The sequence below is a fragment of the Sus scrofa genome, chromosome 11 (genome assembly GCF_000003025.6).
Source record: "Sus scrofa isolate TJ Tabasco breed Duroc chromosome 11, Sscrofa11.1, whole genome shotgun sequence".
NCBI lineage: Eukaryota > Metazoa > Chordata > Mammalia > Artiodactyla > Suidae > Sus > Sus scrofa.
In genome coordinates, this window is record NC_010453.5 from 4,853,305 (window position 1) to 4,880,537 (window position 27,233).

The 27,233-nt window shown below is 51.9% G+C and overlaps 2 protein-coding genes across 8 annotated transcripts; one reads left to right on the forward strand and one right to left on the reverse strand.

The window, feature by feature from the left end:
• Nucleotides 1–15,993, forward strand: GTF3A (general transcription factor IIIA). The gene is made up of 10 exons (XM_021066008.1): nt 1–42; nt 3,764–4,042; nt 6,486–6,586; nt 7,556–7,652; nt 8,292–8,380; nt 9,173–9,246; nt 10,746–10,826; nt 11,367–11,596; nt 12,815–12,874; nt 14,252–15,993. Exons 1-10 carry the CDS (start codon nt 1–3, stop codon nt 14,462–14,464), a joined length of 1,266 nt encoding a protein of 421 aa, XP_020921667.1. The 3' UTR covers nt 14,465–15,993.
• MTIF3 (mitochondrial translational initiation factor 3) lies at nt 12,713–26,696 on the reverse strand. Of its 7 annotated transcripts, XM_005656840.3 has the most exons (6): nt 26,587–26,675; nt 22,060–22,126; nt 20,692–20,894; nt 17,498–17,958; nt 15,903–16,060; nt 12,713–14,709 (listed from the first exon to the last, which is right to left on the reverse strand). In XM_005656840.3, exons 4-6 carry the CDS (start codon nt 17,955–17,957, stop codon nt 14,494–14,496), a joined length of 834 nt encoding a protein of 277 aa, XP_005656897.2. In that variant the 5' UTR covers nt 17,958; nt 20,692–20,894; nt 22,060–22,126; nt 26,587–26,675; the 3' UTR covers nt 12,713–14,493. The 7 variants fall into 7 exon arrangements, with proteins under 7 accessions (XP_005656897.2, XP_005656898.2, XP_020921178.1 ...); XM_005656841.3 differs by lacking the exon at nt 20,692–20,894 and having other exon boundaries at nt 26,587–26,670; XM_021065519.1 differs by lacking the exon at nt 20,692–20,894 and having other exon boundaries at nt 26,459–26,638.

A 27,233-nucleotide genomic window follows, 5' to 3' on the forward strand; every position in this document is an offset into this window, starting at 1 on the left:
ATGGTCCTCACCCGGCTGATGAAGAAGCCGGGGTTCAGAGAGGTCAGTTACTGGCCGGGTTCCCATGTGATGCTGGTGATAACTGGGAGAGGAAGGCAGGGCAGCATCTCCTCAGTTTCACAGACGAGGCAAAGCAGGTTGGGAAGAGTTGCCCGAAGTCATACTCAGGTCGTTGGCGGCACTTGAGGCTGAATCCAAAGGTCTTGCTAGAGGCCTATCAGAGAAGGAACGGGGATTTAAGGTAAAGGTGTGTTTATGGGATAAGGTCCTGGTGCCTGCTTGATCTCTGAGGACGGTGGCCCCAGCTGACTGTCTTGGCTGTGCTGGACCAAAACAGGAGAAGTAAACATTGGGAGAAAAGAATAAAACTGGTGTTAAAGGGACAGTACACTGAAGGTCTTTACGGCTGTTCGCACCCGAGCTGTTTTGTCCAGTTATCGCCGTAACCACATGCACTCTTGTCACACGCTGCATCCGATCTTTGGGTAGGAGGGAGGGAACTCGTGTCATGGCTGGAGGCCGGGGCGTCCCTCCTGTCAGAACCCCCTGAGTTCAGGACTGCCTGGTCGAGAGTTATTCTGTGTATTGAAAGACGATGTGTTAGTTATGCTGCCTAACAAATCACGGAGTTCCCTTCGTGGCTCAGCGGAAATGAGTATGACTGGCATCCATCAGGATGCAGGTTTGATCCCTGGCCTCGCTCAGCGGGTTAAGGACCTGGTGTTGTTTTGAGCTGTGGTGTAGGCCGCAGACGCGGCTCATATCTGGTGTGGCTGTGACTGTGGCTAGCGGCTACAGTTCCGAGCCAACCCCTAGCCTGGGCACCTCCCTATGCCACAGATGCAGCCCTAAAAAGACGAAAAAAAAAAAAACAAACCCAAATTTAGTGGCGTAAACCAACACTTATTATTTCACAATTTCTGTGGGCCAGGAACCTGGGCGTAGTTGAACCAGATTCTCTGCTTCAGGGTCTCTGCCAGGCTGCAGTGAAGGAGTCAGCGGAGTTAGGGTCTCATTTCAAGGTTGGACGGGGGCAGGATCTGCTCCTCAGCTCCCATGGTCATTGGCAGGATTCAGTGACCTGCCAGGGCTGCTGGGCTGAGGGCCTCAGCTCCCAGTTGGCTGTTGGCTATTGGCCACCCCCCGTCCTTTGTGCGTTTCTGCAGCACGGTAGCTGCCCCATCGAAGTGCACAAGCCCAGAAGGTGATGCACTTCTGTTAGGAAGATGCAAGTGCCCGTGGTTCCGCCCCTTCCATCACCCGCTTCTTCTGTTAGTTGGAAGTAATTCCCGGTCCGGGCCACCCCCAGGAGCGGGTAACTGCACAAGGGTGTGAATGTCCGGAGGCGGTGATCGCTGGGAGCCGTCATCAGCTTGGCCAACCGCCACTCAAGTGCAGGAACAGAAGCAAAAGTCTGCAGCGCGTGGGGAAAAAGGAAAGGCTACTAGTTTTGGATGGCTTCTTATGCTGAGCCCTGTGCTGATAAGCACCACGCGGGAAATAATTGTCTCATGTCATTCTCACCACAGCCCTGTGGCATAGGTATCATCACCCCCCATTGCACAGACGACAAAAACTTCCGAGGGACTAAATAACTATCTCAAGGTCCAATACTAAGTGCAGAGCCGGGACGAGTTAGGGTGCCAGACCCCCAAGGCCATCCGTTTGACCACTGCCACCTCTGAGGGGCCTTTTTACCTGTGAACTCCTACCTGCCTCCTTTCTGGGCCCACGGTCACCCCCTCGAGCCTGGGCCTCAGTCCCGCCAACAGGGACGGCCTCTGAGCGGGTCTTCCTGACTCCAGGAGTCCCCTTCTAACCTACCATAGGCACTCTTCAGTGCCATAGTTGTTAGCCTTAGAAGGTATAAGACTTGCCTGACAACTGTGGGGGCAACTGAGGCCTGGAGCAGTTTGGGGGAGGATGACCCCCAGGCTGGATTCCATCCATGTGGTTGGGGAGTCGACTGATTTGATCCCTGGACACCTGTTTTGATGGGTCACAGCCGACTGTGGGAACCAGGAGGACCAGGCAGGGCCTTCCTCGGGTGTAACTGAAGAGAGTGAAGTAAAAACCAACCAACCATGACGGGTCCTTTAACAAATGCAGATGGTGAGAGAGGGGAGAAGCCGAGGGGGATGGTGGCCCCTCACTGGGACGGGAAGATACTTGGGGGGGGCGGGGCAGAGAGCAGTTTCGAATATGCTGAGTTTGAGGGTCTGTGGGTTTTAGATGATTTCAAAGAACTACTGTTCATTTTGCTGGGGATAAAAATAGAACTGAAGATGGAGTTCCCGTCGTGGCTCAGCGGTTTATGAATTGTGACTAGCATCCATGAGGACACAGGTTCCATCCCTGGCCTCACTTGGTGGGTTAAGAATCCAGCGTTTCCGTGACCCGCTGGTGTGGGTCGCAGACACGGCTCAGATCCTGCGTTGCTGTGGCTGTGGCGTAGGCCGGCAGCCTAGCCTCCATATGCCATGGGTTCGGCCCTAAAAAGCAAAAAAGAATTGAAGAGAATATTTTATGTATATGTGTATGTGTAGATACATGTTAGAGCGAATTGTCAGAACGAGAGGATGCAGCAAAGTGAGACGATGCGGTGAACTCCTGCAGGCATGTGAGTGAGCGAGCCGGCAAGACACACGCACACGCCCTTGCAGGCACACACAGGCATGTACACACGTATGCACACCTGTGCACACAGGAGATGGATGGGAGTGGTCGGGAGATGTCTGGAGAGCAAACAAAGGAGTCAGGCTGGGGAGCAGAGGCCACCCAGACAGACACGGACTGCAAACAGCTTGATCCGTGGGGCCTTTTGTGATGAGTGTGGTGAGAGCTCTGTGAATCTTTACACGAAATCCCCTTTCACGTGGAATAGTTTGCGTGGGATTATGTTCTTTGCACACCAAAGATTCCTCGATGAGGATATTCCTGTAAAACCTCTGAGAGTTCACATGATGGTTTCATGGTTACTTTCATTTCACTGAGCAATAATGATTAGGCCTTAGTGGGTACAAGTCAGCTTGCTACTGAGAGTTCAAGAAGAATAAGATCCTTGGATGGGTTTAAAAAAAAGAAAAGAAAAGAAAAGAAAGGAGTTCCTGTCGTGGCTCAGTGGTTAACGAATCCGACAGGAACCATGAGGTTGCGGGTTTGATCCCTGGCCTTGCTCAGTGGGTTAAGGACCTGGCTTTGCCGAGAGCTGTGGTGTAGATGTTGCTGTGGCTCTGGCGTAGGCCGGTAGCTACAGGTCCGATTAGACCCCTAGCCTGGGAATCTCCATATGCCGCGGGTGCAGCCCTAGAAAAGGAAAAAAAAAAAAAAAGAGAATGTGATCCAGTCTTTGCCTTTAGGGAGATTAAATCAAGATTGGAGAAGGAGGAAATTACAAGCCTGAATAAAAATAACCCAGCACTTTGGAGGGCTGGCTACTCAGTGCTGCAGAAAGGAAGGGCTGCGGAAGTTCGAAGGCAGAAGAAACGAGTGGAAGCTGGGAGCCCATCTAAGCACTGCCTTGGGATCTCTGGTCCCAGCGGGGCGTGGGCGCCTTCTGCTGGGGGAGGAGGAGGTCCTTGGCCCCTCCTTCCTTGCGTCCGCTCCTCCCCCAGGGCGGGCGGGGCCTGAGCCGGCGAGGGGCTTTCCCGGAGCATGCGCGAACTTGGGCCAGGGAGGGGCTTCCCGGAGCATGCGCAGACGCGGCGCCGGCGCTCCAGCCCCGCCCCGCCCGGGCCGCGCTCACGGAAGTGCAGGGGGTTAGCGCGCGCAGCGTTCCCGGGGAGTTGTCGACACCGGTTCGCGGCACGTGGCTCAGCACGTGGCTGGGTTCCTGGCTCCGGGCGCCCTGGAGCCGCCGGCTTCCGTCGCCGAGGCGGTGTCGTCCTTGACCATCGCCGACGCGTTTATCGCGGCCGGCGAGAGCCCCACCCCGCCGCCTGCCGCTCTCCCTCGGAGGTTCATCTGCTCCTTCCCCGACTGCAGTGCCAATTACAACAAGGCGTGGAAACTAGACGCGCACCTGTGCAAGCACACGGGGGAGGTAAAGAAGCGGCAGGCGTGGCCCGGGAGGGCGTGGCATCCAGACCGGGGACCAGTGATGCGACGCGCGCCAGGTGGGCTCTGCCCGACGGTCCCGCGCGTTGATCCGCAGGGCAGCAGCTCCTGGGGTTGCAGGGCGAGTACAACTTGGGCTTCACCTCAGAAGCCAACCAACTATGCCTTAGATCAGGGAAGGACCGAGGAGGTAGACAGGAAGTTCTAGGACCGAGGTGTCCTCGCCATGGGACCAGGGCTCAACAAGCAACCCTTTCCCCTTCTTCACCTTTTTTTTTTTTTTGTCTTTTGTCTTTTATTGTTGTTGTTGCTATTTCTTGGGCCGCTCCCGCGGCATATGGAGGTTCCCAGGCTAGGGGTCTAATCGGAGCTGTAGCCACCGGCCTACGCCAGAGACACAGCAACGCGGGATCCGAGCCGCGTCTGCAACCTACACCACAGCTCACGGCAACGCCGATCGCTAACCCACTGAGCAAGGGCAGGGATCGAACCCGCAACGTCATGGTTCCTAGTCGGATTCGTTAACCACTGCGCCACGACGGGAACTCCTTTTTTTTTTTCACCTTTTTTTTTTTTTTTGTCTTTTGTCTTTTATTGTTGTTGTTGCTATTTCTTCCTTTCCCCTTCTTTGCTCTTGAGTGGTGGCCAGTCACCATCCCGTAACATGTTAATATGTGCGTAGCTGGAGTACCCCGCTCCCCTGCCCTTAAAGGCCCCGCCTCCTGGGACCAGAGTGGAGGATAACTTCTGATCACTGAGGTTTTCAAGCAGCATGTGTTCATTCTTTGGTGATTCAGACTAGCCTGGAGAGCAGCAAACAGGACAGGCACAGCTTCTGCTGTCACGTACTTGTGCTTTAAGCGGGAGAAGTAGGAACTAAGACAGTGAAGAGGTCTGCTAGAGGGTGGTCAGGAAAGGTCTCCCTCTTGGCCTGAATGAGAAGGACAGGTGCCAGCCAGGCAGATACTTGAGGGGAAAGAGAGCTGCCAAAGGAGCCTGTGCTCCGGGGGAGTGGGCGGGTCCAGTGGGATTGGGTGGGGCGGCCTGAACAGCAGGCCTTCGTTGTAGGCCGGGGTACAAATGGGTTTAGAGCTTGGATTTCATTTTGAGGGTAGCAGGAAGCCTTTGGGAGGTGACAGGTGAGGAAAGGGGGGCTCGTGGAGGCCTAGGAGTCAACCCGGTTTCCTGGCCTTTGCTTCTCATGTGGCCTCAGCCGAAGGCGCTTAACCAGGGTTGCAGCTCCTGCCTTTGCCTCAAGCATCTTCCTAACTTAGAGGCCACTGCTCCACTTGGCCTTAGGCTCCCCGTCTTCCTCACCCTCTGCAGCATTTGAGGACTGACCGCTTCCTCCCAGGACCTTCTCCACCTCACTGACCTTATCCCTGGCTCCTCTCCCGCCCAGCTCTCTCTTGGCTTCTGACCCTGTGACAGGCTTCACTCCTGACATCCTTTGTGCTCTGCCTCCCTGTCCTTCCTCTCACCCATTCTGCCCACTCTCTGGGCTCTTATCACCAGGATATCCAAGTTAAACTCATGAGCTGTCTTTGGGATACTGACACTGCCAGCTTCTTTCTTACAGGCTAGAAAACTTGGAGTCCTCTCATCTCAAATCTCACACAGTAACATGACAAATATTTTTCGATCCTGCTCCGAGACAGGTTGTGCAGAGTTCTGTGAATCCGCCCCAGTAATCTGCCCAGTCTTCCTGTCCCTGTACTTTGCTGCCGTTACTGTCATAGGAGGCCTTGGTACCTCCTCCTTGGACTGTCGGGGGGCTTGTTTTCCATAGTTGAATACACTGGACTGGCTGCATGGGAGGGTGGGTTTTTGCTTTCCCTATGGATTCGGAGTGGAGGCCCTTCCTCCCAGCTCCTGGGTCCCAAGTGGTGGTTGCCCTTCGGGCCGTGAGCTGTGTGTGTGCCCTGGCGCCTGTGGACTTTCCCGGGAGTGACCCACTCTTCTGTAGGTGTGTGGGGCATTCTCTGAGCAGATGGGGCTTGTCCGGGGTGAGTCAGAGCCTGCCCCAGGCTCTGGGTGGGTGAGATGATGCTCTGAGGGATGGATCTGTGTGCACAGGCCGTGCCAGTGGCAGGCAGGAAGTCTCTTTGGGGGTCACTGCTGAGGCCTGGTGTCAGGTTAGGGGCGGGTCCACAATGCTCTTGTGTGGCTGCAAACGCTGCCTGCTTGTTTCACATGCTGTCCCTAGAGCAGAAGCTGCTACAGCAACTCATGACAAGTTGCAGCATCTTTGTTGTTGTGTAGTCCCAGGTGGGAGCACCGTGGGCCTCGTGTAGCAGGCGCGCAGCTCTTGCTGAGTGGAAACCACCCCTGTAGACAGAGCCCATGGCTTTGCCCATCAGTTTATTGCTTTAAATAACCCCAGAGTTACTGACGTGGGCAGGATGGACAGGCTTCTTCCTTCCCTGCAGAGACCGTTCGTTTGCGACCATGAAGGCTGCGGCAAAGCCTTTGTCCGGGACTACCACCTGAGCCGCCACGCCCTGACCCACACCGGGGAGAAGCCCTTCGTGTAAGTAAAGAGCCCACGTGAGGCCTTTGAAGTGTTTGGCACAGAGACTTAGTGAGAAAGTTGGGTGATGACTCAGGAGCTCAAGAATGTGGAGCTGCTTTTCACCCGCATCTGCTGACCAAGAGGGACTAGGTTTGGAATGTGTGGAAGAGTCGGGCTTGGGGGGGTCCTTGGGCATGACTTCCGGGATGCGTTGATCCTGAGTCTGCATCCTCTCGTCTCCCTCTGAGGTCTGTACCACATGGGGAATCAGCCTCGGAAAGTGCACAGCTCAGACCAGGTGGCAAGTGGTCCCCTGGCAGCTTCTGGGCTCTGTGCAGTCAGGGTCTTCATGATTGAGCGAGCTCCCATGCGCATGAGAAGGTGGAGCTTTAAGAGTTTATCTTACATTTCTTTCTCTTTTTTTTATGGCACATGGAAGTTCCCGGGCTGGGGGTAGGATCTGAGCTGCAGCTGCCGGTCTACACCACAGCCACAGCCACACCTGACATTTCTTTCCTTCAAGCACCTGCTCCTCCACGGTGCCAGGGTTCATTTGATTCTTCTCAGGGTTGCTCATTATCTCTGAAAGGGTGGATATATTGCTTGTCTTTTAAATTGGCTACTTTAAAGCAGTGGAGCTCAGATTTGGGGTGTGTCGGAATCACCCGGAGGGCTCGTTGAAGCCCAGAGGGCTGGCTGCCCCCATCTCCTTCCTGATTCATTGGGCCTGAGAATTTGCATTTCTAGCAAGTTCCCAGGAGATGTGGATGCTAAATTTCAGAAGCCTAAAAAAGTGCATCTCATTGTATGATAATCACATCTCACTGAGAGGCCCACATGGTGGGCTTAACACTTAGTAATTGGCTCAAGGCGATTGTATACTCTACTTGGGAATTTTAGGCTTTTATAAAATTGGAGGATATGCACAACTTAAAATTTCCCTCCCCTTGCTGTGTGGATATTTTGCTTTATACAATTTCCTAAAAGCTGTGCAGCTAGCGGCTGTGATCAAAAATTCAACACAAAATCAAACTTGAAGAAGCATTTTGAACGGAAACATGAAAACCAGCAAAAACAGTATGTAGTAAGTATGAATGATTTTCTATGCCTAACTTCTCTGAATATTTTTATGCTTCCTGCCTGTGTTTGTAAAATTTTCAGCACCCAACTTTATGCATCATATATCTGAATTTAGTCCAAAACTTGCTATCATAATAATGGTTTTTTTGAAAGGAAGTGTTTTTTGCTAGTTAAAGTATGTTATTGGTAGACTCCCCCACATGAAACATGTTTGCTCTTTCAAATGTGTCACTGCAGAGTTCTTGCTGTAGCTCAGTAGGTTAAGAGCCTGACTAATACCCATGAGGATGCAGGTTCGATCCCTGGCCTCCCTCAGTGGGTTAAGGATCCAGCTTTGCCGCAAGGTACAGCATAGGTCGCAGACGCAGCTCGGATCCCGCATTGCTGTGGCTGTGGTGGGGGCCTGTGGCTGCAGCTCAGATTCAGCCCCGCAGCCCAGGAATTTCTATATGCTGTAGATTCGACCCTAAAAAGAAAAAAAAACAAATGAACAAAAACCAAAAACAAATGTGACGCATAATTCTTCAGTGACTGCATGGATGAAAGTAGCAAGTATGTAGTCTCTGCGCTGTTTTCTTTGAGAGAATTTCGTTATGAACTGCTCTTTGATTTTTTTCAAGACTAACAAACCTTTACTAAACAGTGCAGCTTTGAAGGTTGTAAGAAGACCTTTAAGAAACACCAGCAGCTGAAAACCCACCAGTGCCAGCACACCAACGAACCGTTGTTCAAGTAGGTGCTTTACAGAGTGAGATCTCTTAATTCTCAGGAGGGAATAAGATTAAATGCAAAGGTTGGGTACAAATGTTTCGAAACAGTTTCTTTTTTTTTTACTTTTTAAGATTAAAATTTTAATTAAAGTGTAGTGGATTTCCAATATCATGCTAGTTTCAGGAGTACAGCACAGCAATTCAGTTACACTTATGCACACAGATTCTTTTTCAGAATCTCTTTCCATATGTGTTGTTGCAAAATATTGAGTATAGAGTTCCCTGAACTATACAGTGGATCTTTATTGGTCAGAAACAATTTCTTAACATTTTCCTGTTAACCTAAACAGTGTATGCCCATTTATATATTGGGGCATTTTAAGTTTGCGTTTCCTTAGAAAGGAAAATCGCATTTTATTTCTCTCTCTTTTTATTTATTTATTTTTTGGTCTTTTTTAGGGCTGCACCCAAGGCATATGGAGGTTCCCAGCACAGGGCTTTAATCAAAGCTGCAGCTGCCAGCCTGCCCCACAGCCACAGCCACGCCAGACTGATCCACACCTGCAACCTGCACCACAGCTCATGGCAATGCGGGATCCTTAACCCACCGAGCAGGGCCAGGCATCAAACCCACAACCTTATGGTTACTAGTTGGGTTTGTTACCACTGAGCCACAACGGGAACTCCACGAATCCCATTTTCATGACTGGTTTGGTTGTGGGAAGGGGAGGTTTGGCAGGATGAGGACAAGGCGGTACCCGTAAGTGCAGCTCTCTCTGAACATGGGTCAGCTGATACCCCGGTGTTAACCCAGGTGTGCCCACGACGGATGCGGGAAACACTTCGCTTCCCCCAGCAGCCTGAAGCGGCACGGGAAGGTCCACGAAGGTGCGTACGGTGGCCTCGGTGCTCACGCCGACCGACAGCGGCGGTGCAGGTGTTTGTTCAGTCCTCTACTCGAGTCCAGGCTCGTCCTGAGAAGCTGAAGCTCTGTAGGCAGCAGCACCATGCTGCTGGTTTCGCTCTTGGCCAAAGAGGCACTGAGTGTTGCTATCTGTCCTTCTCTTGCCTGCCTGTGCCATTCTTCTCCCTGTTGGCATGCAGAGGGCTTGGACTGCAGTTTGAGGTTTTCAGACTAATGGGATTGTAACTTTGTTCTAGAAGAATTGATGAGAGCCGGCTGCTTGACTATTATCTGTTTCCATAAGGGATTTTTTTTTTTTTTTTTTTGTGACTGTGCCCATGGCATGTGGAAGTTACTGGGCCTGGGATTGGACCCGGGCCATAGCAGTGACACCAGTTCCTTAACCTGCTGTGCCATCAGGGAGCTCCTCTGTGAGGGATTTTTTTAATAATGATTTTTATTTTTTCCATTATAGCTGGTTTACAGTGTTCTGTCAGTTTTCTGCTGCCCAGCAAGGTGACCTGGTCGCACATACATGTACACGTTCTTTTTTCTCACATCATCCTGCTCCATCACAAGTGACCAGACGTAGTTCCCAGTGCTATACACAGGACCCCCTTGCTCATCCACCCCAAAGGCAGTCGTTTGCATCTATTAACCCCCAATTCCCAGTTTCCCCCCCCCCCTCGGCAACCACAGGTCTGTTCTCCACGCATGAGGGATTTTTGATACCTGCCCTGGACTTTTTTTTTTTTTTTTTCTTAAAGGCAAAAGAGTAGCTGAGGCTGAGAGGAAGCCTGATTCTTTTAACTTCTGTCTGATATTTAGTCGGACAAAACTCTGGCTGGCTGTTACCCTGATTAATCTAGTTCTGGTGCTTTGCACAATATCCATTTTTGTTCCCAGAGTTTTTTCCTGGGGTCTTCTGTTTTCTTTTCTCCCTTCCGTTGCTTCTTCCTACTTATTTGCAGCATGAAACATATGCGGTACTGACAGTAGCGGAAGCTGGGGGGGAGCCCAGTTGTCTTTGGTGGTTCACCAAGGGCACAGGACTCCTTGGCTCTTCTGAGTGAAAAACAGAGGCAGACATGGGGCGGGGGGGCCGCACAGAGCCGGGGAAGGTGTGTGGGGGCAATCAGAGCATCTGGGAGTCTGCATGCAGTGCCCCCAGCCCCCGAGTCCGCTGGAGGGAGAGCCTCTGTCAGGGACCTTGCTGGGCAGTTGTTTGGTTTTCCTGGAAAATAAAGTTTTCTGGGTTTTTATAACTACCTTTGAGACTGACAGGATAGAATACTTTTGGGAGGTAGGAGAAAAATTATATAGGTACCTAAGTTTCCCTACAATTTAGGGTTTTTTGGGTAATTTTGTTGGGTTTTTTGTGATAATTATTTTCCTTACCATCTAATTGTGATTGATTTTTGTACTGAATATTCACAAAAGGCCATCCACTGGTCTCTCTCTCTTTTTTTTTTTTTGGCAATAGGCTATATTTGTCAAAAAGAATGTTCTTTTGTGGCAAAAACATGGACAGAGCTTCTGAAACACGTGAGAGAAACTCATAAAGGTAAGACAGGTGTGAGTGGCCTGCTAGAAACTCGGCCCTGTGGGACCGACCGAGTGCATTTAAAGGGTGAAACGCTAGACGCAGTTTCTGCGATAGCTGCGTTGCGTGCGGGTTCCTCAGCTGCCGCCGCAGGAGCCGGGACCCGTGGCCCCAGGTCTCAGAGGCCTGCGCACACCTGGCCTTTTAGAGGCAGGTGGAGGGCGCCGGGGGTGGGGGTGGGGGTGGGGGGCTGGCGGTGTGCGGGACGGTTTGGAAGCAGTGCCCCCTGTGCTGGAGGACAGGGAAGGACCCGGCTCCACCCCCCAGCCCCACGCACAGAAGCCCTGCTCCTCGGCAGGCAGGCGGGCTGACTTTATCCGAGAACGGGGGGGTGGAGACAAAGCGTCGAGCCATGAAAACGAGGTCCCTGTCCTCCGACATGACCGCTCTCCGTGTCATCGTACGGTTTTGGGCATCGCATGCACGACTCGGTGTATCTGGGGTCGTTGTTCCTCGCGGGTGCACCTGCGAGACGGGCTGACCTGGCCTCTGCTCCCCCAGAGGCGCTCCCGTGCGGCGTCTGCGGGAGAACATTTAAACGCAAGGATCACCTGCGGCAGCACGCGAAGACGCACGCCCCCGAGCGGGACGTGTGCCGCTGTCCCCGGGAGGGCTGCGGCCGGACCTACACCACCGTGTTCAACCTCCAGAGCCACATTCTCTCGTTCCACGAGGAGCAGCGCCCGTTCGTGTGCCCGCAGGCCGGCTGCGGCAGAGCCTTCGCCATGAAGGTCCGGGCCCCCCCATCCTCCCCGTCCCCCCATCCCCACCCCGCCGGCAGCCCTCCCTCCCGCCCTCGCCCTGGGGGGGGGGGCGGGGAGGGCCAGGGCCGTCGCTCTTGCTGCATCGGGAGTGATTCTTACTGCAAGTCTGCAAACCGCCAGACTTGGCTTTGCCCTGGTTTTCAACGTGCGGCTCGCAGCATCGCTGGGGAACTTGCTGGAAAGGCACATCCACAGGCCCCACCCCAGGCTCACCCGGCCCGCAGCTCTGGGGGTGGGCCTGGGAATTGGTGTTTAAACAAACGTTCCAGGTGATTGTGTATTTATTTTTTAATCTTTTTAGGGCCGCACCTGTGGCATATGGAGGTTCCCAGGCTAGGGGTCTACTCGGAGTCGTAGCTGCTGGCTTATGCCACAACCACAGCAACGCCGGATCCGGGCCGCGTCTGCAACCTACACCACGGCTCACTGCAGTGCCGGATCCTTAACCCACTGAGCCGGGCCAGGGATGGAACCCATGTGCTCACAAATACTAGTCAGGTTCGATACCGCTGAGCCACGCCGGGCACTCCTTCCGGGTGATTGGTGCATGACTGAATTTGAGCTCCTGTGTGGCTCCATGTGCTTCCTATTTACGAGAGCACGCTGATACTGCCGTCGTCTAGGAATTGAGAAGGGAAGCGGGGACCCTTGTCTGGGTTTTGGTGTGACTCCAGTGGGTGAGAAGGAGTCCAGGTGAGGGGCCTATGCAGCAGACTCCGCCTGGTTGGCGCTCACTGCTAATCCTGCAGAGACTGAAGGGGCAGGGGCTGGCTTGGCACAGCTCCGACCTTGAGAAAGCCACCAGAACTGCCAGCAGTTGGTTGAGGACAGCAAGACTTGGGTCAGACTGTCCACTAGTGTTGGGAGTGCTGCTGACACAGTCAAAAGAGACTCCTTCCACCGGGAGGAGTTCAGAACTGCCCCCAACTGCGCAACCGCCCTACCCCATGAAAGAACCAGGAAGCCACTGATGGTGAGAATGTTATCAATGCCTAGCCTGGGTCCTGGGAGAGGGCGGTGACTTAGGGAACAGTTCTGCTCCAGTGGTAGAGGTCAGATCCCTGAACAGAACAGACCAGAACAGAAAGAAGGCCGACAGTTTATTCAAGTAACTCGGGGGGTTTTCACAGTAACGGACACCAGACGGCAGTGTTCACACACACGGCTGTTTCTCCCTCCCTGCAGCAGAGTCTCAGCAGGCACGCCGTCGTGCACGACCCCGACAAGAAGAAGATGAAGCTCAAGGTACGTTGAGACCACTTAGCAAGCAGTTAATCTTCAAACATAAATGGCTTAAACCAGATGCAGTCTTTTTAGCCTATTTCCAGCTGCTAATTACTGTGTGATTCTGTACTATGGAAGGCAGTTGTGTGGACCTCAAGTTTTCTTTTTTTTTTTCTTTTTCTTTTCTGTCTTTTTAGGGTTGCTCATGTGACATATGGAAGTTCCCAGGCTAGGGGTCAAATCGCAGGTGCAGGTGCTGGCCTCCCCACAGCCACAGCAATGCCCAATCCAAGCCACATCAGCACCCTACACCACAGATCACGGCAATGCCCGTCCTTAACCCACTGAGCAAGGCCAGGGATCGAACCTGCATCCTCATGGAAACTATTCAGGTTTGTAACCCACTGAGCCACACCAGGAACTGCGGGACTTCACATTCCATTTCATGGCAGTAGCTGTATTGTTGTATATACTATGGTAGTTATGTACCTGATAGGTACCCAAGTCTGACAGTTTTAATTTTTTTTTTTTTGTCTTTTGTCTTTTTGTCTTTTGTTGTTGTTGTTGTTGCTATTTCTTGGGCCGCTCCCGCGGCATATGGAGGTTCCCAGGCTAGGGGTCCAATTGGAGCTGTAGCCACCGGCCTATGCCAGAGCCACAGCAACGCGGGATCCGAGCCGCGTCTGCAACCTACACCTACTACAGCTACAGCTCACGGCAACGCCGGATCGTTAACCCACTGAGCAAGGGCAGGGACCGAACCCACAACCTCATGGTTCCTAGTCGGATTCGTTAACCACTGCGCCACGACGGGATCTCCTGACAGTTTTAATTTTGAATTCAAATTACCACCATCCCTTGGTATCCGTGGGGAACTGTTTCTAGGATCCTCCAGGATAGCAAAACCCACAGGTGCTCAGATAGTTACATGAGAATTTTTGACTGTGCAGATGTCACGTGCTAACCCCAGTTGTTCATATGGCAGCTTTCTGTGCATATAACCTACCCATGTCCTCCCGGACACCTTATACCATCTCTGCATTACTTACAATACCCAATACAGTGGAAGTATTGTTGGCACATGGCAACTTCAAACTGCTTTTTGAAACTTTCTGAATTTTTTTCTTTTTGCGGCCGCCCCTGTGACATAGAGAAGTTCCTGGGCCAGGCGTCGAATTGGAGCTGCAGCTGTCACCTACATTGCAGCTTGTGGCAATTGGGACCCTTAACCCACTAAGCAAGGCCTGGGATCAAACACGCATCGTCACGAAGACTAGGTTGGGTCCTTAACCTGCTGAGCCACAATGGGGACTCCCTTTTTTTTTTAAATATTTTTGATGAGCTGTTGGTTGAACCTGCAGATGCGGAGGGCCAACTATGTCTTCCTTATCCCCAAAGGTGAAGCCATCTCGAGAAAAACGGAGTCTGGCCTCTCGACTCAGCGGGTATATCCCTCCGAAGAGGAAACAGGACCAGGGCGTGTCTTTGCCTAGAAGCAAGGCGTCGCTGGACGGCCCCGAGTGCCACGGGCCCTCCGCCGTCAGGATGCTGAGCCCAGCTGAACACGGGACTGCCCTGCTTGGAGGACCACAGACCAGCCAGCTCAGTTAGGTCCCCTCAGAAGCACGCTTTTATTAAAATCACTGGTGCAGCACGTCGGAGGCCCCATGGTTCCCGTCTTCTCTGCTCAGCGGGTCTCCTCTCGGGGGCCCCTGTGCCGCTCTGTTCGCTTCCTCCTTTCTGCTCAAGGGGCGAAGAACACACATCATTGCCTTTCCCCCTCTGATGAGCTGTGGCCTGGAAGAGAAGGTAGCTATTCCAGGCATAGTCTGGAGGATTTGGTTGCATAGCTCCTCCTAGAAAAGGAAAACAGCCAAACACTTGTGATTCTTTCCAGTGTAAGAATGCTGATTTTCATACCCGTAAAACCCAGCATTTTTGAACTCCTGCTATTTCAGGGACTTGCCAAATCAAACCGCACGTACCTGGTTAAGCTGATTGCAACCTGTACCGTAACCAGGCGGTTATACAGCCTCCATGTCACTGGGCTAATGCACTCGGGCTGGATAGTTCTAAATCCCCCGTCGTGGCACCTAGGGGTGTGTTTGGCCCAGGCTACCCTCTCGCAGAAAGTACAAAGCAGCGGGTTTGGGCTGCTTATCCCCAAGCTGTTAGCCCAGTGCTGTTCCCAACACTGGACACACAGACGTATAGGGGATTAGGAAGAAACAGACGTGCAGTTCTAGAGATTCTGGATCAGCTGGGCTGGGCCCTCGGCCTCAGTGATTCTAACGTGGAACTGGGGCTGAAGACCCTGCCTGTGAGCTGCTGTTGGATAATCCAACTCCAGAAGCACGACCACGCCCTCCAGCCTCATCCTGGGGCTGCAGACTGCTGTACGCTTCCTAGCAGACGATTGCACTTGAGAGGCAGTGCTTCTCATAGGCCTTTATAAAGAACAAACTGCAGAAGATGAACCCAAGTAGTTTTTAGTTTTCCTATTTAAATGTTAGATACTCAACAATTTGTAAAATAGAACAGCATGCAGCCCTTTAGTTATGAAGTAGACGGTTTTACGTGGCAAAGTATTTATGCCACAAGGAAAAAGTAATGTATGCACAGTATGCGTGCATTTTGAGAAACAAATTGGGAGTTCCTCTCGTGGCACAGGGAATCGAATCTGACTAGGAAGCATGAGGTTGCAGGTTCGATCCCTGGCCTTGCTCAGTGGGTTAAGGATCCGACGTTGCCGTGAGCTGTGGTGTAGGTCACAGACCCGGCTCAGATCCTGAGTTGCTGTAGTGTAGGGTGGCAGCTATAGCTCCAGTTAGACCCCTAGGCTGGGACTATCCATAGGCCGCAGATGCAGCCCTAAAAAGAAAAAGAAAAAAAAAAAAAAAACGACAAACAAATTGCAAAGCTACTACCATCACTGGGCAGAATTAGTGGTTATTTTTCTTTGCCTTTACATTTCCCAGATTTTCTACAGTCGTTATTTTTCAAGATCAGAAAACAAAACAGGCAGTGACTCGTGCCTGCTTTTACTTACCATTTTGTTTTCTGGCTCCTCTGCATTCCTCCCTTTCTTTATTGTAATTTGAACTTTGTATTTTTTCTCAATCCATTGCTGAATCTGTTTACTCTTGGTGTCCAAATCATGCTGTCCAATGTTTGAAGAAAAAGTCAGTTCCTTTGTCAGGGTGGGTCCTGGTTTGAAAGAGAGACTTGGTGCTAGTCCGTGTGAGGGCTTTATCACACGCGTGTCCTACAGCCTCGTGCCCCCGTCTGACTCACGTCAGAGACACACACAAAGTCAAACACCAGCGTCTTCCCTGCCACGTAAGAGTGACATGCAGCGCCTGCATTCGAGGTTACCTTTGTTTGAGGAAAGCACACAGGGGCCGACTTTCGAAGGACCCAGTGACTGCCTGTATCTCTTACTCTGGATGGTGGGTCAAAGGTGTTTGCTACATTTTCCTTGATGCTTTTTAACTTAAAGTAAGTGGTTCAAAGGAATTTTCTAAAAAGGAGTGCTTGTATTCACCCCCGCCTTGCTTCCTTAACGGCCCTGGCCGGCTGGTCCAGGTTTCCCATCAGCGCGTCAGCCCTGAGCCAGGCTTCTTGGGCTGGTCACCCTCTTTTTAATGTGACACCGTTTGATGTCCTTACCACCCTAGTTGGCCTCTTCTGGATATTTTCTGTTTCCTAGTCAGTGTCCCTGCTGTTCAGTGTGGGGCCCCAGAATTGACACCCAGCCTCACTGTGGCAGCCTGGGGCCACCTTCTGACCCCTCTGCTGTACACAGCCTTGTGGGATGACCCGCACTTACTAGGAATCCTGAGACAAACCTCTCTACTCAGAAGCCTGCTCACAGCTTCTCTAAGGCTCAGATGCCATGTGCGCTGGTGAACCACGTGGGTGAGGGCGCTGTGGCTGTAACGACGTGGGTACGGGGCACACTTCAGAGTTTAGGAAGTGCTCCTGTGTGATTAACCCAACCCTGCACCTTAGCGATGAGGGCAGGCGGGCACCCAGGACAGGGGAGCGGCCCACGTCATCACACTGTCAGTTACCGTGAGGCCCAGCTGAGGTCACAGGGGAAGGCGTTCCTGTCATTGTGGGGCATTTACCTCGTTTTCCCTCATTTCACACAGGCGTAAAGGAAGAGATACTGGAAACAATAACAAAAAATAAAGAAAAGAGGCATAGAAAGAAGCGAGGGATTAAAAAAAAGACACTGGAGGAGTTCCCATCATGGCGCAGTGGTTAACGAATGTGACTAGGAACCATGAGGTTGCGGGTTCGATCCCTGGCCTCACTCAGTGGGTTAAGGATCCGGTGTTGTCAGAAGCTGTGGTGTAGGTCGCAGATGCAGCTCGGATCCCGAGTTGCTGTGACTGTGGTGTAGGCCGGTGGCTGTGGCTCTGATTAGATCCCTAGCCTGGGAACCTCCACATGCCGCGGGAGTGTCCCTAGAAGAGGCAAAAAGACCAAAAAAAAAAAAAAAAGACACTGGAACCAGGGTGACACTTCGCCCTCCCCAGTTTTCCACTGCTCCGTTGTCACAAGGTGCCTCAGCAAACGCCAGATAAGCTGTGGGCACGCGGCCCTGAGGTGCTCGCGGGCAGACAGCAGGGCACCTACCTGGCTTAGGCTCGGCCCGCCCGGCCTCTCGGAGGCGCAGCCGCTCCTGGTGGATCTGCGCGCCCGTCAGGAGCTGGTACTGTGGGGGCTCAGCGCCCGGGTCCCGCCTCACCAGCCGCAGGTCCCGCTCGGCCATGAGCCTGATGACGTTGGCGCGGTGCATGTGGCCCAGGTCGTTGCCCTGTTCGTCCAGCACATGGATGATGCGCTCGTGGATCTTTCTCCCGATGTTACTAAAAGCCGTCTCATCCTTTTTTTTCTTTTTTCTTTCCTCCTGGGTGTCTTCAGTACTAAAAGCTTTTGCGTGAATGAGGCAGGACGGTCTGGGGGCAGAAGCGACAGGGTGCGGCGGGGCTGGCGACGTCTTTTGTCCCACGCGTTCACCCAGACATCTTGCAGTGCAGCTAGTTTCAGTCCTTATGGTTTGAAATGTTAACCTCTTTAGAAAAAGAGCAGCCATCCTAAAAAGCAGGGAGAGAAGTTCGTGAAAATTCACTCGTTCGTTCCCGAGATGTGAGGCTGTGGACGGAGGGCGTGTGGGAGCCTGGGGGAGCTCTGTCATCTGTTGTGTGACAGATCCGCGCACAGGAAGTTAAAACGTTACCGCATTTGACTGCATTTCTCCTGGATCTCACAGGGCCAACTCCACGAGTGAGTATTACCCCAGGGTGTGTTTAGGACAGTGCGGTACAGAAACCCCGGGAACCCTCTATCAGTACATCTGCTGGTCTATAGAAGAGAACACGGTTACGGGAAAGGGGACCCGCCGTGAAGGGAGCTGATCCGCTGGAGGGCTTAACCGGGACTCTCACAAAGGCAGCACCCTGACGTTAAAGGGCTGGCCTCATAAACGACGCTGACCTCTCGCAGGACCGCTGTGGCACTGCTACCAAAGTTAAGCGTTAGGCACCCGTGGTGACACTGGTTGGACTTCAGGCCTACAAGTGCTGCAGTGCTAAGTGGCATTTTGACTTTTTATTTTATTTTTTTGTCTTTTTGCTATTTCTTTGGGCCGCTCCCGCGACATATGGAGGTTCCCAGGCTAGGGGTCTAATCGGAGCTATAGCCACCGGCCTACGCCAGAGCCACAGCAAAGCAGGATCCAAGCCGTGTCTGCAACCTACACCACAGCTCACGGCAACGCCGGATCGTTAACCCACTGAGCAAGGGCAGGGACCGAACCCACAACCTCATGGTTCCTAGTCGGATTCGTTAACCACTGCGCCACGACGGGAACTCTGGCATTTTGACTTTTTAGTTGCTTGTCTACCTTACCGTGCTTGTCCTTCCATCTGTGCCCAGGCAGACCTCAGAGGTGTCTTAAGCGCCCATCAGAGACGAGCAAGGGGTGCCTTAGCAGTGCTTCCTAGAGAGTGCTCCCTGGGGCGCCTGCTCGAGCATCGCCTGGGGCGTTAAGCTGGGAACCCCCTCTGGTCCAGCTGTGACCCCATGGGGTGGCATGACGCCACTCCTCCCACCCGGCACCACCGCCCTCACCCGGTATCGACCAGTGATGTGGTGGGGGGTGAACAGAAAGTTAGATAACACCCAGATCCACTGCCCGGCTCCAGCCTCCCCCGAAAGCCGCACTTTAGGGTTAACTGCCACCCCCCCCCCCACTTAGGTATCCAGCAGTCACCCACGTCAGCCTGTGCTGAACTGAATTCCACTCTTCCACCTGCCCCGGCTCAGTCTTCCCGGCTTCTGCGATCACACGCATTCCCCTGCTCAGACCAAACTAGCAAAGTGATCCTTGACCCTCTTTTCTCTTACTGATGCATCAGCAGAACCTAATGTTCAGCTTCTTAAAATAACCAGGATCCAACTGCCTCTCACCTCCTTCGCTATGGCCGTGCTCCAAAAATGCCATCGTCCCTCACCCAGATCAGGTCAGAGCCTCCCGACCGTCCACTGTCCTCCCCAGCGCTGCCCTTGCTCCTTGTGACTCGCCGTCCACTTGGCACAGACTGCTCCTTTCTTTCACTATCTTTTTTTTGGTCTTTTTAGGGCCACACCCTCAGCATCTGGAACTTCCCAGGCTCCACGGGTCAAATCGGAGCTGCAGCTGCCGGCCTACGCCACAGCCACAGCCACACAGGATCCTTAGCCCACTGAATGAGGCCAGGGATGGAACCCACGTCCTCGTGGACACTAGTTGGTGAGTCACCGCTGGGCCCCAGTGTGAGCGCCAGCACAGAGTGATCCTTTACAACACAGGCGCCAGATCACAGCCCTCCGTGCTCCCATCTCAGGGCCGAGCCGCCCCTCTGTTCCAGCCTCAAAGGCCGCCTGCTGTCCCCGTAGACGCTGAGCGCGCCGCTCAGGCTGTGAGCCTTTCCCTCGGAGGCAGGTTCACTTCCTTCTCAGCGAGGCCTCCCGTCCGCTCTGTAAAAGGCCGGCGACCTGGCCTTTAACAAGGAGTCCCTGCTGACCTACACGTATCTGCACGGGGCTCTCATGCTCCTTCCTCCCAGGACGGGAGCTTCGTGAGAAGACGTGGCTTGTCCCTGCTCCCTCCTAACTCTGGCGCCCAGAGCCTGTCTCAGTCCGTGCAGCCGGCCTCGGGACCCACGGGGAATCGCCACGAGTCCCCGCACGGATGCCAAAGGCCGCAGGTGCCCGCGTCCCTCCCGTGGGAAAGGGTCGGGGTTTGCGGATGACCTCGCCCGCCCCCCGGACCCTGAGAGTCACCTCCAGGTTACGTAGCACAAGGGAAATGCCATGAAGGTCGCTGCCTGGCACAGCACATTCAACGCGGCTTTTCACGACTTCCTGGATTTTTTTCCCTGCGTGTGGTCAGCCACAGTTGGCCGCACCCAAGGATGCAGAACCTGTGGAAGTGGAGGGCCGACTGTAGGTGCTGAGTGAACGTGTGTACCAAAGGAAGCAGCCGGAAGGGAGGCGGCGTCTGCCGGCACTGAGCGCCCGGGTCTTTGGAGTCTCCGTCTCCACCCACCACCCAGATGCTGGTAAGTGCGCTCTTTCCGTTCTAAAGATAGTGAACTTTTCTCCTTATGTTTTCATCCTTTATTCAAGGGTTAGGGCCTTTTTTCAGGAGTATTCAGTCATGCTGCAATTTTCAGTTTTCTTCTGTTGATTTTCTATAGTATTGAATAAACCGTGAATAAAATGAGGCTTTACCAGAAAAACAACAACGACAGAACTCTCAGCTGACACTTCACATGTTCACTGACCTCAGTGAGGTTTGTGCCAGATGTTTCGTCCACAGAGAATGATTGACTGTCGGTCATTAACTGCAGGCCTCCAGCTGCAGATGCCGTAGAGGCTCTAGAGTGGGACGGAACTGGGTTCTAAAAGGCTGAGACCCTTACTGTCCAGTAACAGTCAGATACTTGTTGGTGGAGGAAGCCTCCAAACCACAAAAAAGCAGGGAAGTCTGAAGAGACCAGAAAAGAGACCACTTATCATCAAAGAAGAGCTGCAGCATCAAGTCCCAGCCCTCACTGAGTCAGGAGGAAACTAGCAGTCACGGAGGAGAGCCAGTGTGTCCTCTGTGATGAAGGATCAACACGTTCAGTAAAAGGTAGTATCTCAAAATGTAGGATTTTTCCAAACAAACAGCATAGGAACAAGTGGAAAGAAATAAGAAAAATGCTGAGGTCCTCCTAAGGTTGAAGACACAGTAATTTCACACACATCCCCCATTCTTCCTAATTATCATTATTTCTCAAATTTTCTTAAAGGAGTAATTTAATACTAAAATAAATTACATATATTTACAAAATAAAAAATTTCAAAATTTCAAAGAAAAACTGTAGAATTTTTTTTAAGTTTTAAAAACACTTTCCAAGAAGAGAAAAAGGCAGAAAGTAGAAAAATAGTGTTTTTTGTAAAGTTCTTTACCATTCAAATTTTAAAAGGCTTTAAATTTTCTTGACTTACACAGCAGTTAAACTTCAGTACTACCTAAATTTTGGCCTTGTATCAGCAAAATTGAAAATATACTTGTTTCTTCAAAATAAGCTTTTCATAGTAGAAATAAAAATACAGGGTTAAAAAAAGCCCTATATTACATTCGCATTGCAAATAGCAATATAAAGTGAAAGCGTTTAATTAGGGAAATTCTCAAACGTGTACAGAAAAAGTGTAATAAAGCCCTAAGCCCCCAGCACCCCTCTCCCTAACTCACAGCACTGGCCCGTGTCTCCTCTCCACCAGCAGCTCCCCCCGCCCTGACATCCACAAACCATCTCAGAGCAAATCCCGTCTCATCAGCAACGTTTCAGCCCGTCACTTCTAAGAAGTGAAGACTCTTAGCTTTTTAATAATAACGAATCCCAACGAATAAGCATTCCTTTACATTATCCAATAGCCAGTCTTCAGATTTCCCTAAGAGTATGATCACTTTGTTTTTATTCCACTTGGTGTCATGAAGAGACTCCCACCGGCCAAATGTCTGATAATTTAAACATGAGTGACTGAAGTTCGTTTCTACACACTGAGTATACAAGAATCTAAAAGCAAGAAAGGAAACTGGCCATAACCATGCGACTCTTACTTTGGAAAGTGGTTAGAGAAAAAGAACTAAGCATTTATCCTACCTGGTGAGGAAGAATTTTAATCATCCCCAGTTGATGAAGAAAAGCGTTCTTTAGAGGAGAATGCCGGCTAATACATGGAAAAGAAAAGTAAAAGTAACTTTAAAACCATTTTGCCACCTCCCATCAAACCACGGATGCAGAGGTCACGAGGTCAAAGCTGGTGAGAAAGGAAGGTATTCATACGGTCGCCAAGGGTGACCCAAAGAGCACTTCCAAGTTGTAACGGGAGACACACTCTGCCGTCGCCCTGGGGGCAGAGGTGGGGCTGGGCGTCCTGACACCCAGCATCCGCCTCTGCATGTCACACATGGTCCTTCTGGGAAGCAGTCCTGACAAGGTGTAGCCTGAACCTGGTCAAGCCTCTAGACGTAGCTTCGAGTTTCCAAGCAATACAAGGGCCAGACTCAGGAACAAATTTGATGACACTACGAGGCAACGATCTGACAAATCCACCGTGGGGCACAACACTTGTCTTTGAGTCTTAAAAAAAAAGTGTCACTGGGAACCTGAATGAAAAGACTAAGGAGGCATAAATCCTAGGAGTTCCCTTCGTGGCTCAGCAGTTAACAAGCCTGACTAGCATCCACGAGGACTCCAGTTCTGTCCCTGGCCTTGCTCAGTGGGTTAAGCATCCGGCGTTGCTGTGAGCTGTGGGGTAGGTCGCAGACGTGGCTCGGCTCTGGCGTGGCTGTGGCTCTGGCGTAGGCTGGTGGCTATAGCTCTGATTAGACCCCTAGCCTGGGAACCTCCATATGCCACGGGAGCGGCCCAAGAAAAGGCAAAAAGACGAAAATAAATAAATAAATAAAATGGTTTGGCAGAAAATATAGATGTAATTTGGGCAACATGCGCCGAATCTAGGTTATGGTTATAGGAGTGTTATTAATCTTTCAACTTTTCAGTATGTTTAAATTTTTTTCCTAATTAAAAAGTTTTTGGAAAAGAATCAACAGCCTACAGAGAGGAAACAGTTCACTAGTCGTACCACTGTGACTGTTCCAGCCTGCAGAAGCTGTGTGTTTACCGTCATTCAATCAACTGGCACTCTGGTTTTCTCTCGAAAGAAGAGAGTCCCCTCATTAGTTCTAAGTGCATGTCTAAGGGAAGCCCGTGGCTAAGGCACCTGGCCCGCGTAACAGCCTGCGTGTTTTACTGAGGCACATCACCTTTACTTTTCCAGCTGGTTTTCATCGAATCAAGCCGGAAGGTGTCTCGCCTTAAGTGGCGGTGGTTTCAGTTTGAGGGAGGATGTGTTGCCAAAAGTTAACACGTCTGCTTTGGAGAAGTGGTTCTCAGAAACCGCAAGCCCACCCTCATCACCTGGGGATGGTTTCTCAAAACGCAAGATGTTTGGAGTTCCCGTCGTGGCTCCCTGGAAATGAATCTGACTAGTATCCGTGAGGACGAAGGTTCGATTCCTCGCCTTGCTCAGTGGGTTAACGATCTGACGTTGCCGTGAGCTGTGGTGTAGGTGGAAGATGCACCTTGGGTCCCGAGTGGCTCTGGCTGTGGTGTAGGCTGGCAGCTGTAGCTCCGATTAGACCCCTAGCCTGGGAACCTCTATATGCTGTGGGTGTGGCCCTAGAAACAAAAAAGACAAAAAGCTGCAAGATGTTTGTTTCCTCACCCCCACTCCCTGCCCCTGTTAAGAAGATGTAAGAAAATGAGCAATAAAACAACATAACGTCATTGGGTAAGTAGTTGAAGCTTTAAGCTAGGGTGTCCGGGATTACCCTTAACCTTTCGAGGCTGATGCAAAATAGGAAGCCACTTTCTCCAATGAGATGTCTTTGATACCCCTGTCAGATATTTAACAGACCGAATGAACCAAACCCAAATCTAAATCAAAATAAAAATGCTTATAGGAGTTCCCGCTGGGGAGCAACAGGATCAACAGCGTGTCTGTAGCGCCAGGATGCAGGTTCGATCCCCAGGCGGCCACAGTGGGTTAAAGGTTCCTGCATTTCCGCACCTGTGGCGAAGGTCACAACTGTGGCTCAGATCTGACCCTGACCCGGGAACTCCATAGGCTTTGTGGCAGCCAAAACATTTTTTTAAAAAATGCTTTTATGTCCTTATGACAATACTGATATACTTAGTCACTCCTACAACTAGTGTTTCTGAGAATCCAAAAATATTTCAAAAGCCAGTTACTGAAAATGTACAGTTTAATAGTATGAGATGCGCATTTATGATTTCGCTCAGACCTTACTGAAATCCTGCATGATACAGGAGCCCCATCGATCGGTAGTTTTAAATTCGGGGGCTAACTCCATGTTCTAGAAGGAAACACAGAATTTCACTTTTTGTTGCTCCTTACTTGAGACTGGGTCACTGAGAGACTCCACATCCTTCAAGCACTGGAGGACAGACTGGCCTCAGCCCCAGAGCCCCTCTCTCCTCTGGCTTCGGCTCTTCTCCTGCAACTCCTGCTACTTCCAGTCCTCACCACTCTTCTTGGGCCTCTTCCTAACCCCACCCTCGTCCTAGGACCACGTCAGAAGCAGTGTCGATTACCTTATTCAAATGCACGCAACACAGGGTAATTTTAGTGTTTGATCCACCCAGTCGATGAGAACTGGAAATAATTTAAACATTGGGCACCGAGTGGGCAGTTCTAAATAAACATGCGGTACCTCCCATGCTTTGCGTCTCAGGCGAGCCGAGGGCCAGGTACTGTCCATTGTCACATTAGTCTTGTGAAAATCCAGCTCCTGCTGCTCGCCACACAGGCCAAGAAATAGTTTATTCAGAAAACCAGCAGAATGAGAAGGTGGTGGACTAGTGTCCCAAAGACCTATCTCCCCCAATTAGAATTCAGGCTTTTTTTATACTAAAAGGGAAGGTGAGCCAGTCCTGGTTCCAGCCAGACTTCAGAGGAGATGTTAATTTCTTCCTTCCTGCAGCCATTGACAGGCGGGCCTGGTCAGGATGCTTCCTATGAGCTAAAGGAAGGTGTTTTGTTTATTTTTACAGCCACACCTGGGCATATGGAAGTTCCCCATCTAGGGGTCGAATTGGAGATACAGCTGCTGACCTACACCACAGCCACAGCCCCGCCAGATCCTTAACCCACTAACCGAGGCCGGGGACTGAACCCAAATCATCACAGACACTATATTGGGTTCTTAACCTGTGCCACAATGGGAACTCCTAAAGGAAGATGTTTTACCTTAATTCTTATTACCTGGGAGGCAAGGTTCCCAGAGATGGGCCATTAAGTGTAATTTAAGCTTACAGGCAACATTGCTTTAGTGATTAACTTGTGATACAATACAGACTCTTCCTTATTATAGGACTTCTTGGCCCAACTTGTATTAAAAAGTTGGAAGACCGTACAGTGAACACGCCCATACCTATCCTCCTAGACTCCATCTACCTACCCCTCTTTCCATTCATTTTACGTACCTTTTGATACATTTCAAAGTAAGGAGCAGACACTGGTACACTTCATCCTCAAACGCTTATTACTGTTTCTCCTTTACTAGACAGTAAGTTCTTTGAAGCAGGGAACTAATCTCGTTTATTCTTTTCCTGAATCATGCCTGGCACAGGCACAGTAACCAGTAGTCGGTTTTCCAGGAACCGCCCCCCGCCCCGTACTTTCTTACATTGAAGCCTCTCATAGCATGCACTTGGAGTTGCAGCTCTTTTTTGCCTTTTTGTCTTTTAGGAGGTTCCCAGGCTAGGGCGTCTAATCGGAGCTGTAGGCGCCAGCCTACGCCACAACCACAGCAACACTGGATCGGAGCCGCGTCTGCGACCTAGACCGCAGCTCACAACAACACCAGATCCTTAACCCACTGAGCAAGGCCAGGGATTGAACCGGCGTCCTCACGGGTGCTAGTGGGGTTCCTTAACCACTGAACCAGGACGGGAACTCCTGGAACTGCAGCTGTTTAGTGAGAGAATTTATTGACTTCTTTCAAGAGTATTAAGTTTTGGAGCCTGGTAAATGATAAATGGGGTGGGGGAATCCCATGATCACTGAGCAACCTCGAAAACCCCACTACGACCTCCCTGGGCTGCAGGGCGAGCGGTCTGCCCCATCTCCCTCCACCGCGCAGGCCAGGTACTGTCGGGCGGGGCCTTCCGCGCCAGCCAGACGGGTCACGTGCACCCGCGACGGCCACGCCCATCCCAGGCTCGGTCCCGGCACCGCGCCTGGGGCGGAGGGTCGTAGCGACGCTCGGCGTGCGTGCGCGAGCAAACGTGCTGCGTCCGGATAGCCGGGCCTTAGGTGCGGGGGACGGCAGGGTTGGCGGCGCATGTAGGTCTTGCGGCTCCCGGCTGGGCGGTCGGCAGCTTGGGCTCGAAGACGGCTTTACATCCCTGCCCGACCTCCGACCGCGCGGCAGGGTCTACGGGGCCTCTCCGTTGGCGGGTGGGCGGCACTGACCTTCCATGGATAGGGACAGGGGACATGGCTGAGCGCAAGGCCGCGTCCTCCGCGGGCACAGCCGCACGATCCCTTCCTCCCGCCGCAGGTCCCCTGACTCGCGCAGTGCCCTTCGCCTTTAGCTTTACCTGTACCGGGCCGCCGATTGGTAAGGTTTGGCCGAAGGAGCGCGCAAACGGGGCTCCCTTTCGCCTTCCGTAGTAGGCGGGGCTTCGGCCTGCGTCTTTAAAGGAAAGGTGACGTGAGGCGGGGTGCTTCCGGTCGGCGACTCAACGTCCGCCGACGGAAAATGTCGCTGCCGAGGGGAGTTCCCTTCGTGAAGTTGGTGCCGGCCTGGCCGGCTGCTGCAGGTTGAGCGGAGACCAGAGCATCCCTTCCCCACGTTCCATTAAGTCGGCTCCAACCTTGCTGTGGCTGTGTTCACATTAGGGCTTAGTTTTTGTGCACGTCTTTTTTTCTTAAATAACATAGTATTTTGATATATACTTAATAAACTGCTTTATAAACGTCTTCAAACGTTTAAACGTCTGTAATCGTTTGTGAGTTCGGATGCACTGTCTAGAATTGCAGGTGAGCAGACAGACTCGGAAAGTAAAGGCTCCCCTCGGTTCCCAGGTAAGCGGTCTCTGAGCCCCATCCCGGGCAGGGAAGGTCCACGTGGTGCCGGTAACCTGGGGAGCTCGGAGCAGTCAGCCTTTTAACTCAGGAGGAGACTGGCGTGGTGGGTGCGTGGTTTGCTCAGCTCTGGAGCCTTTCTATCCCTGGGTGCTGGCCT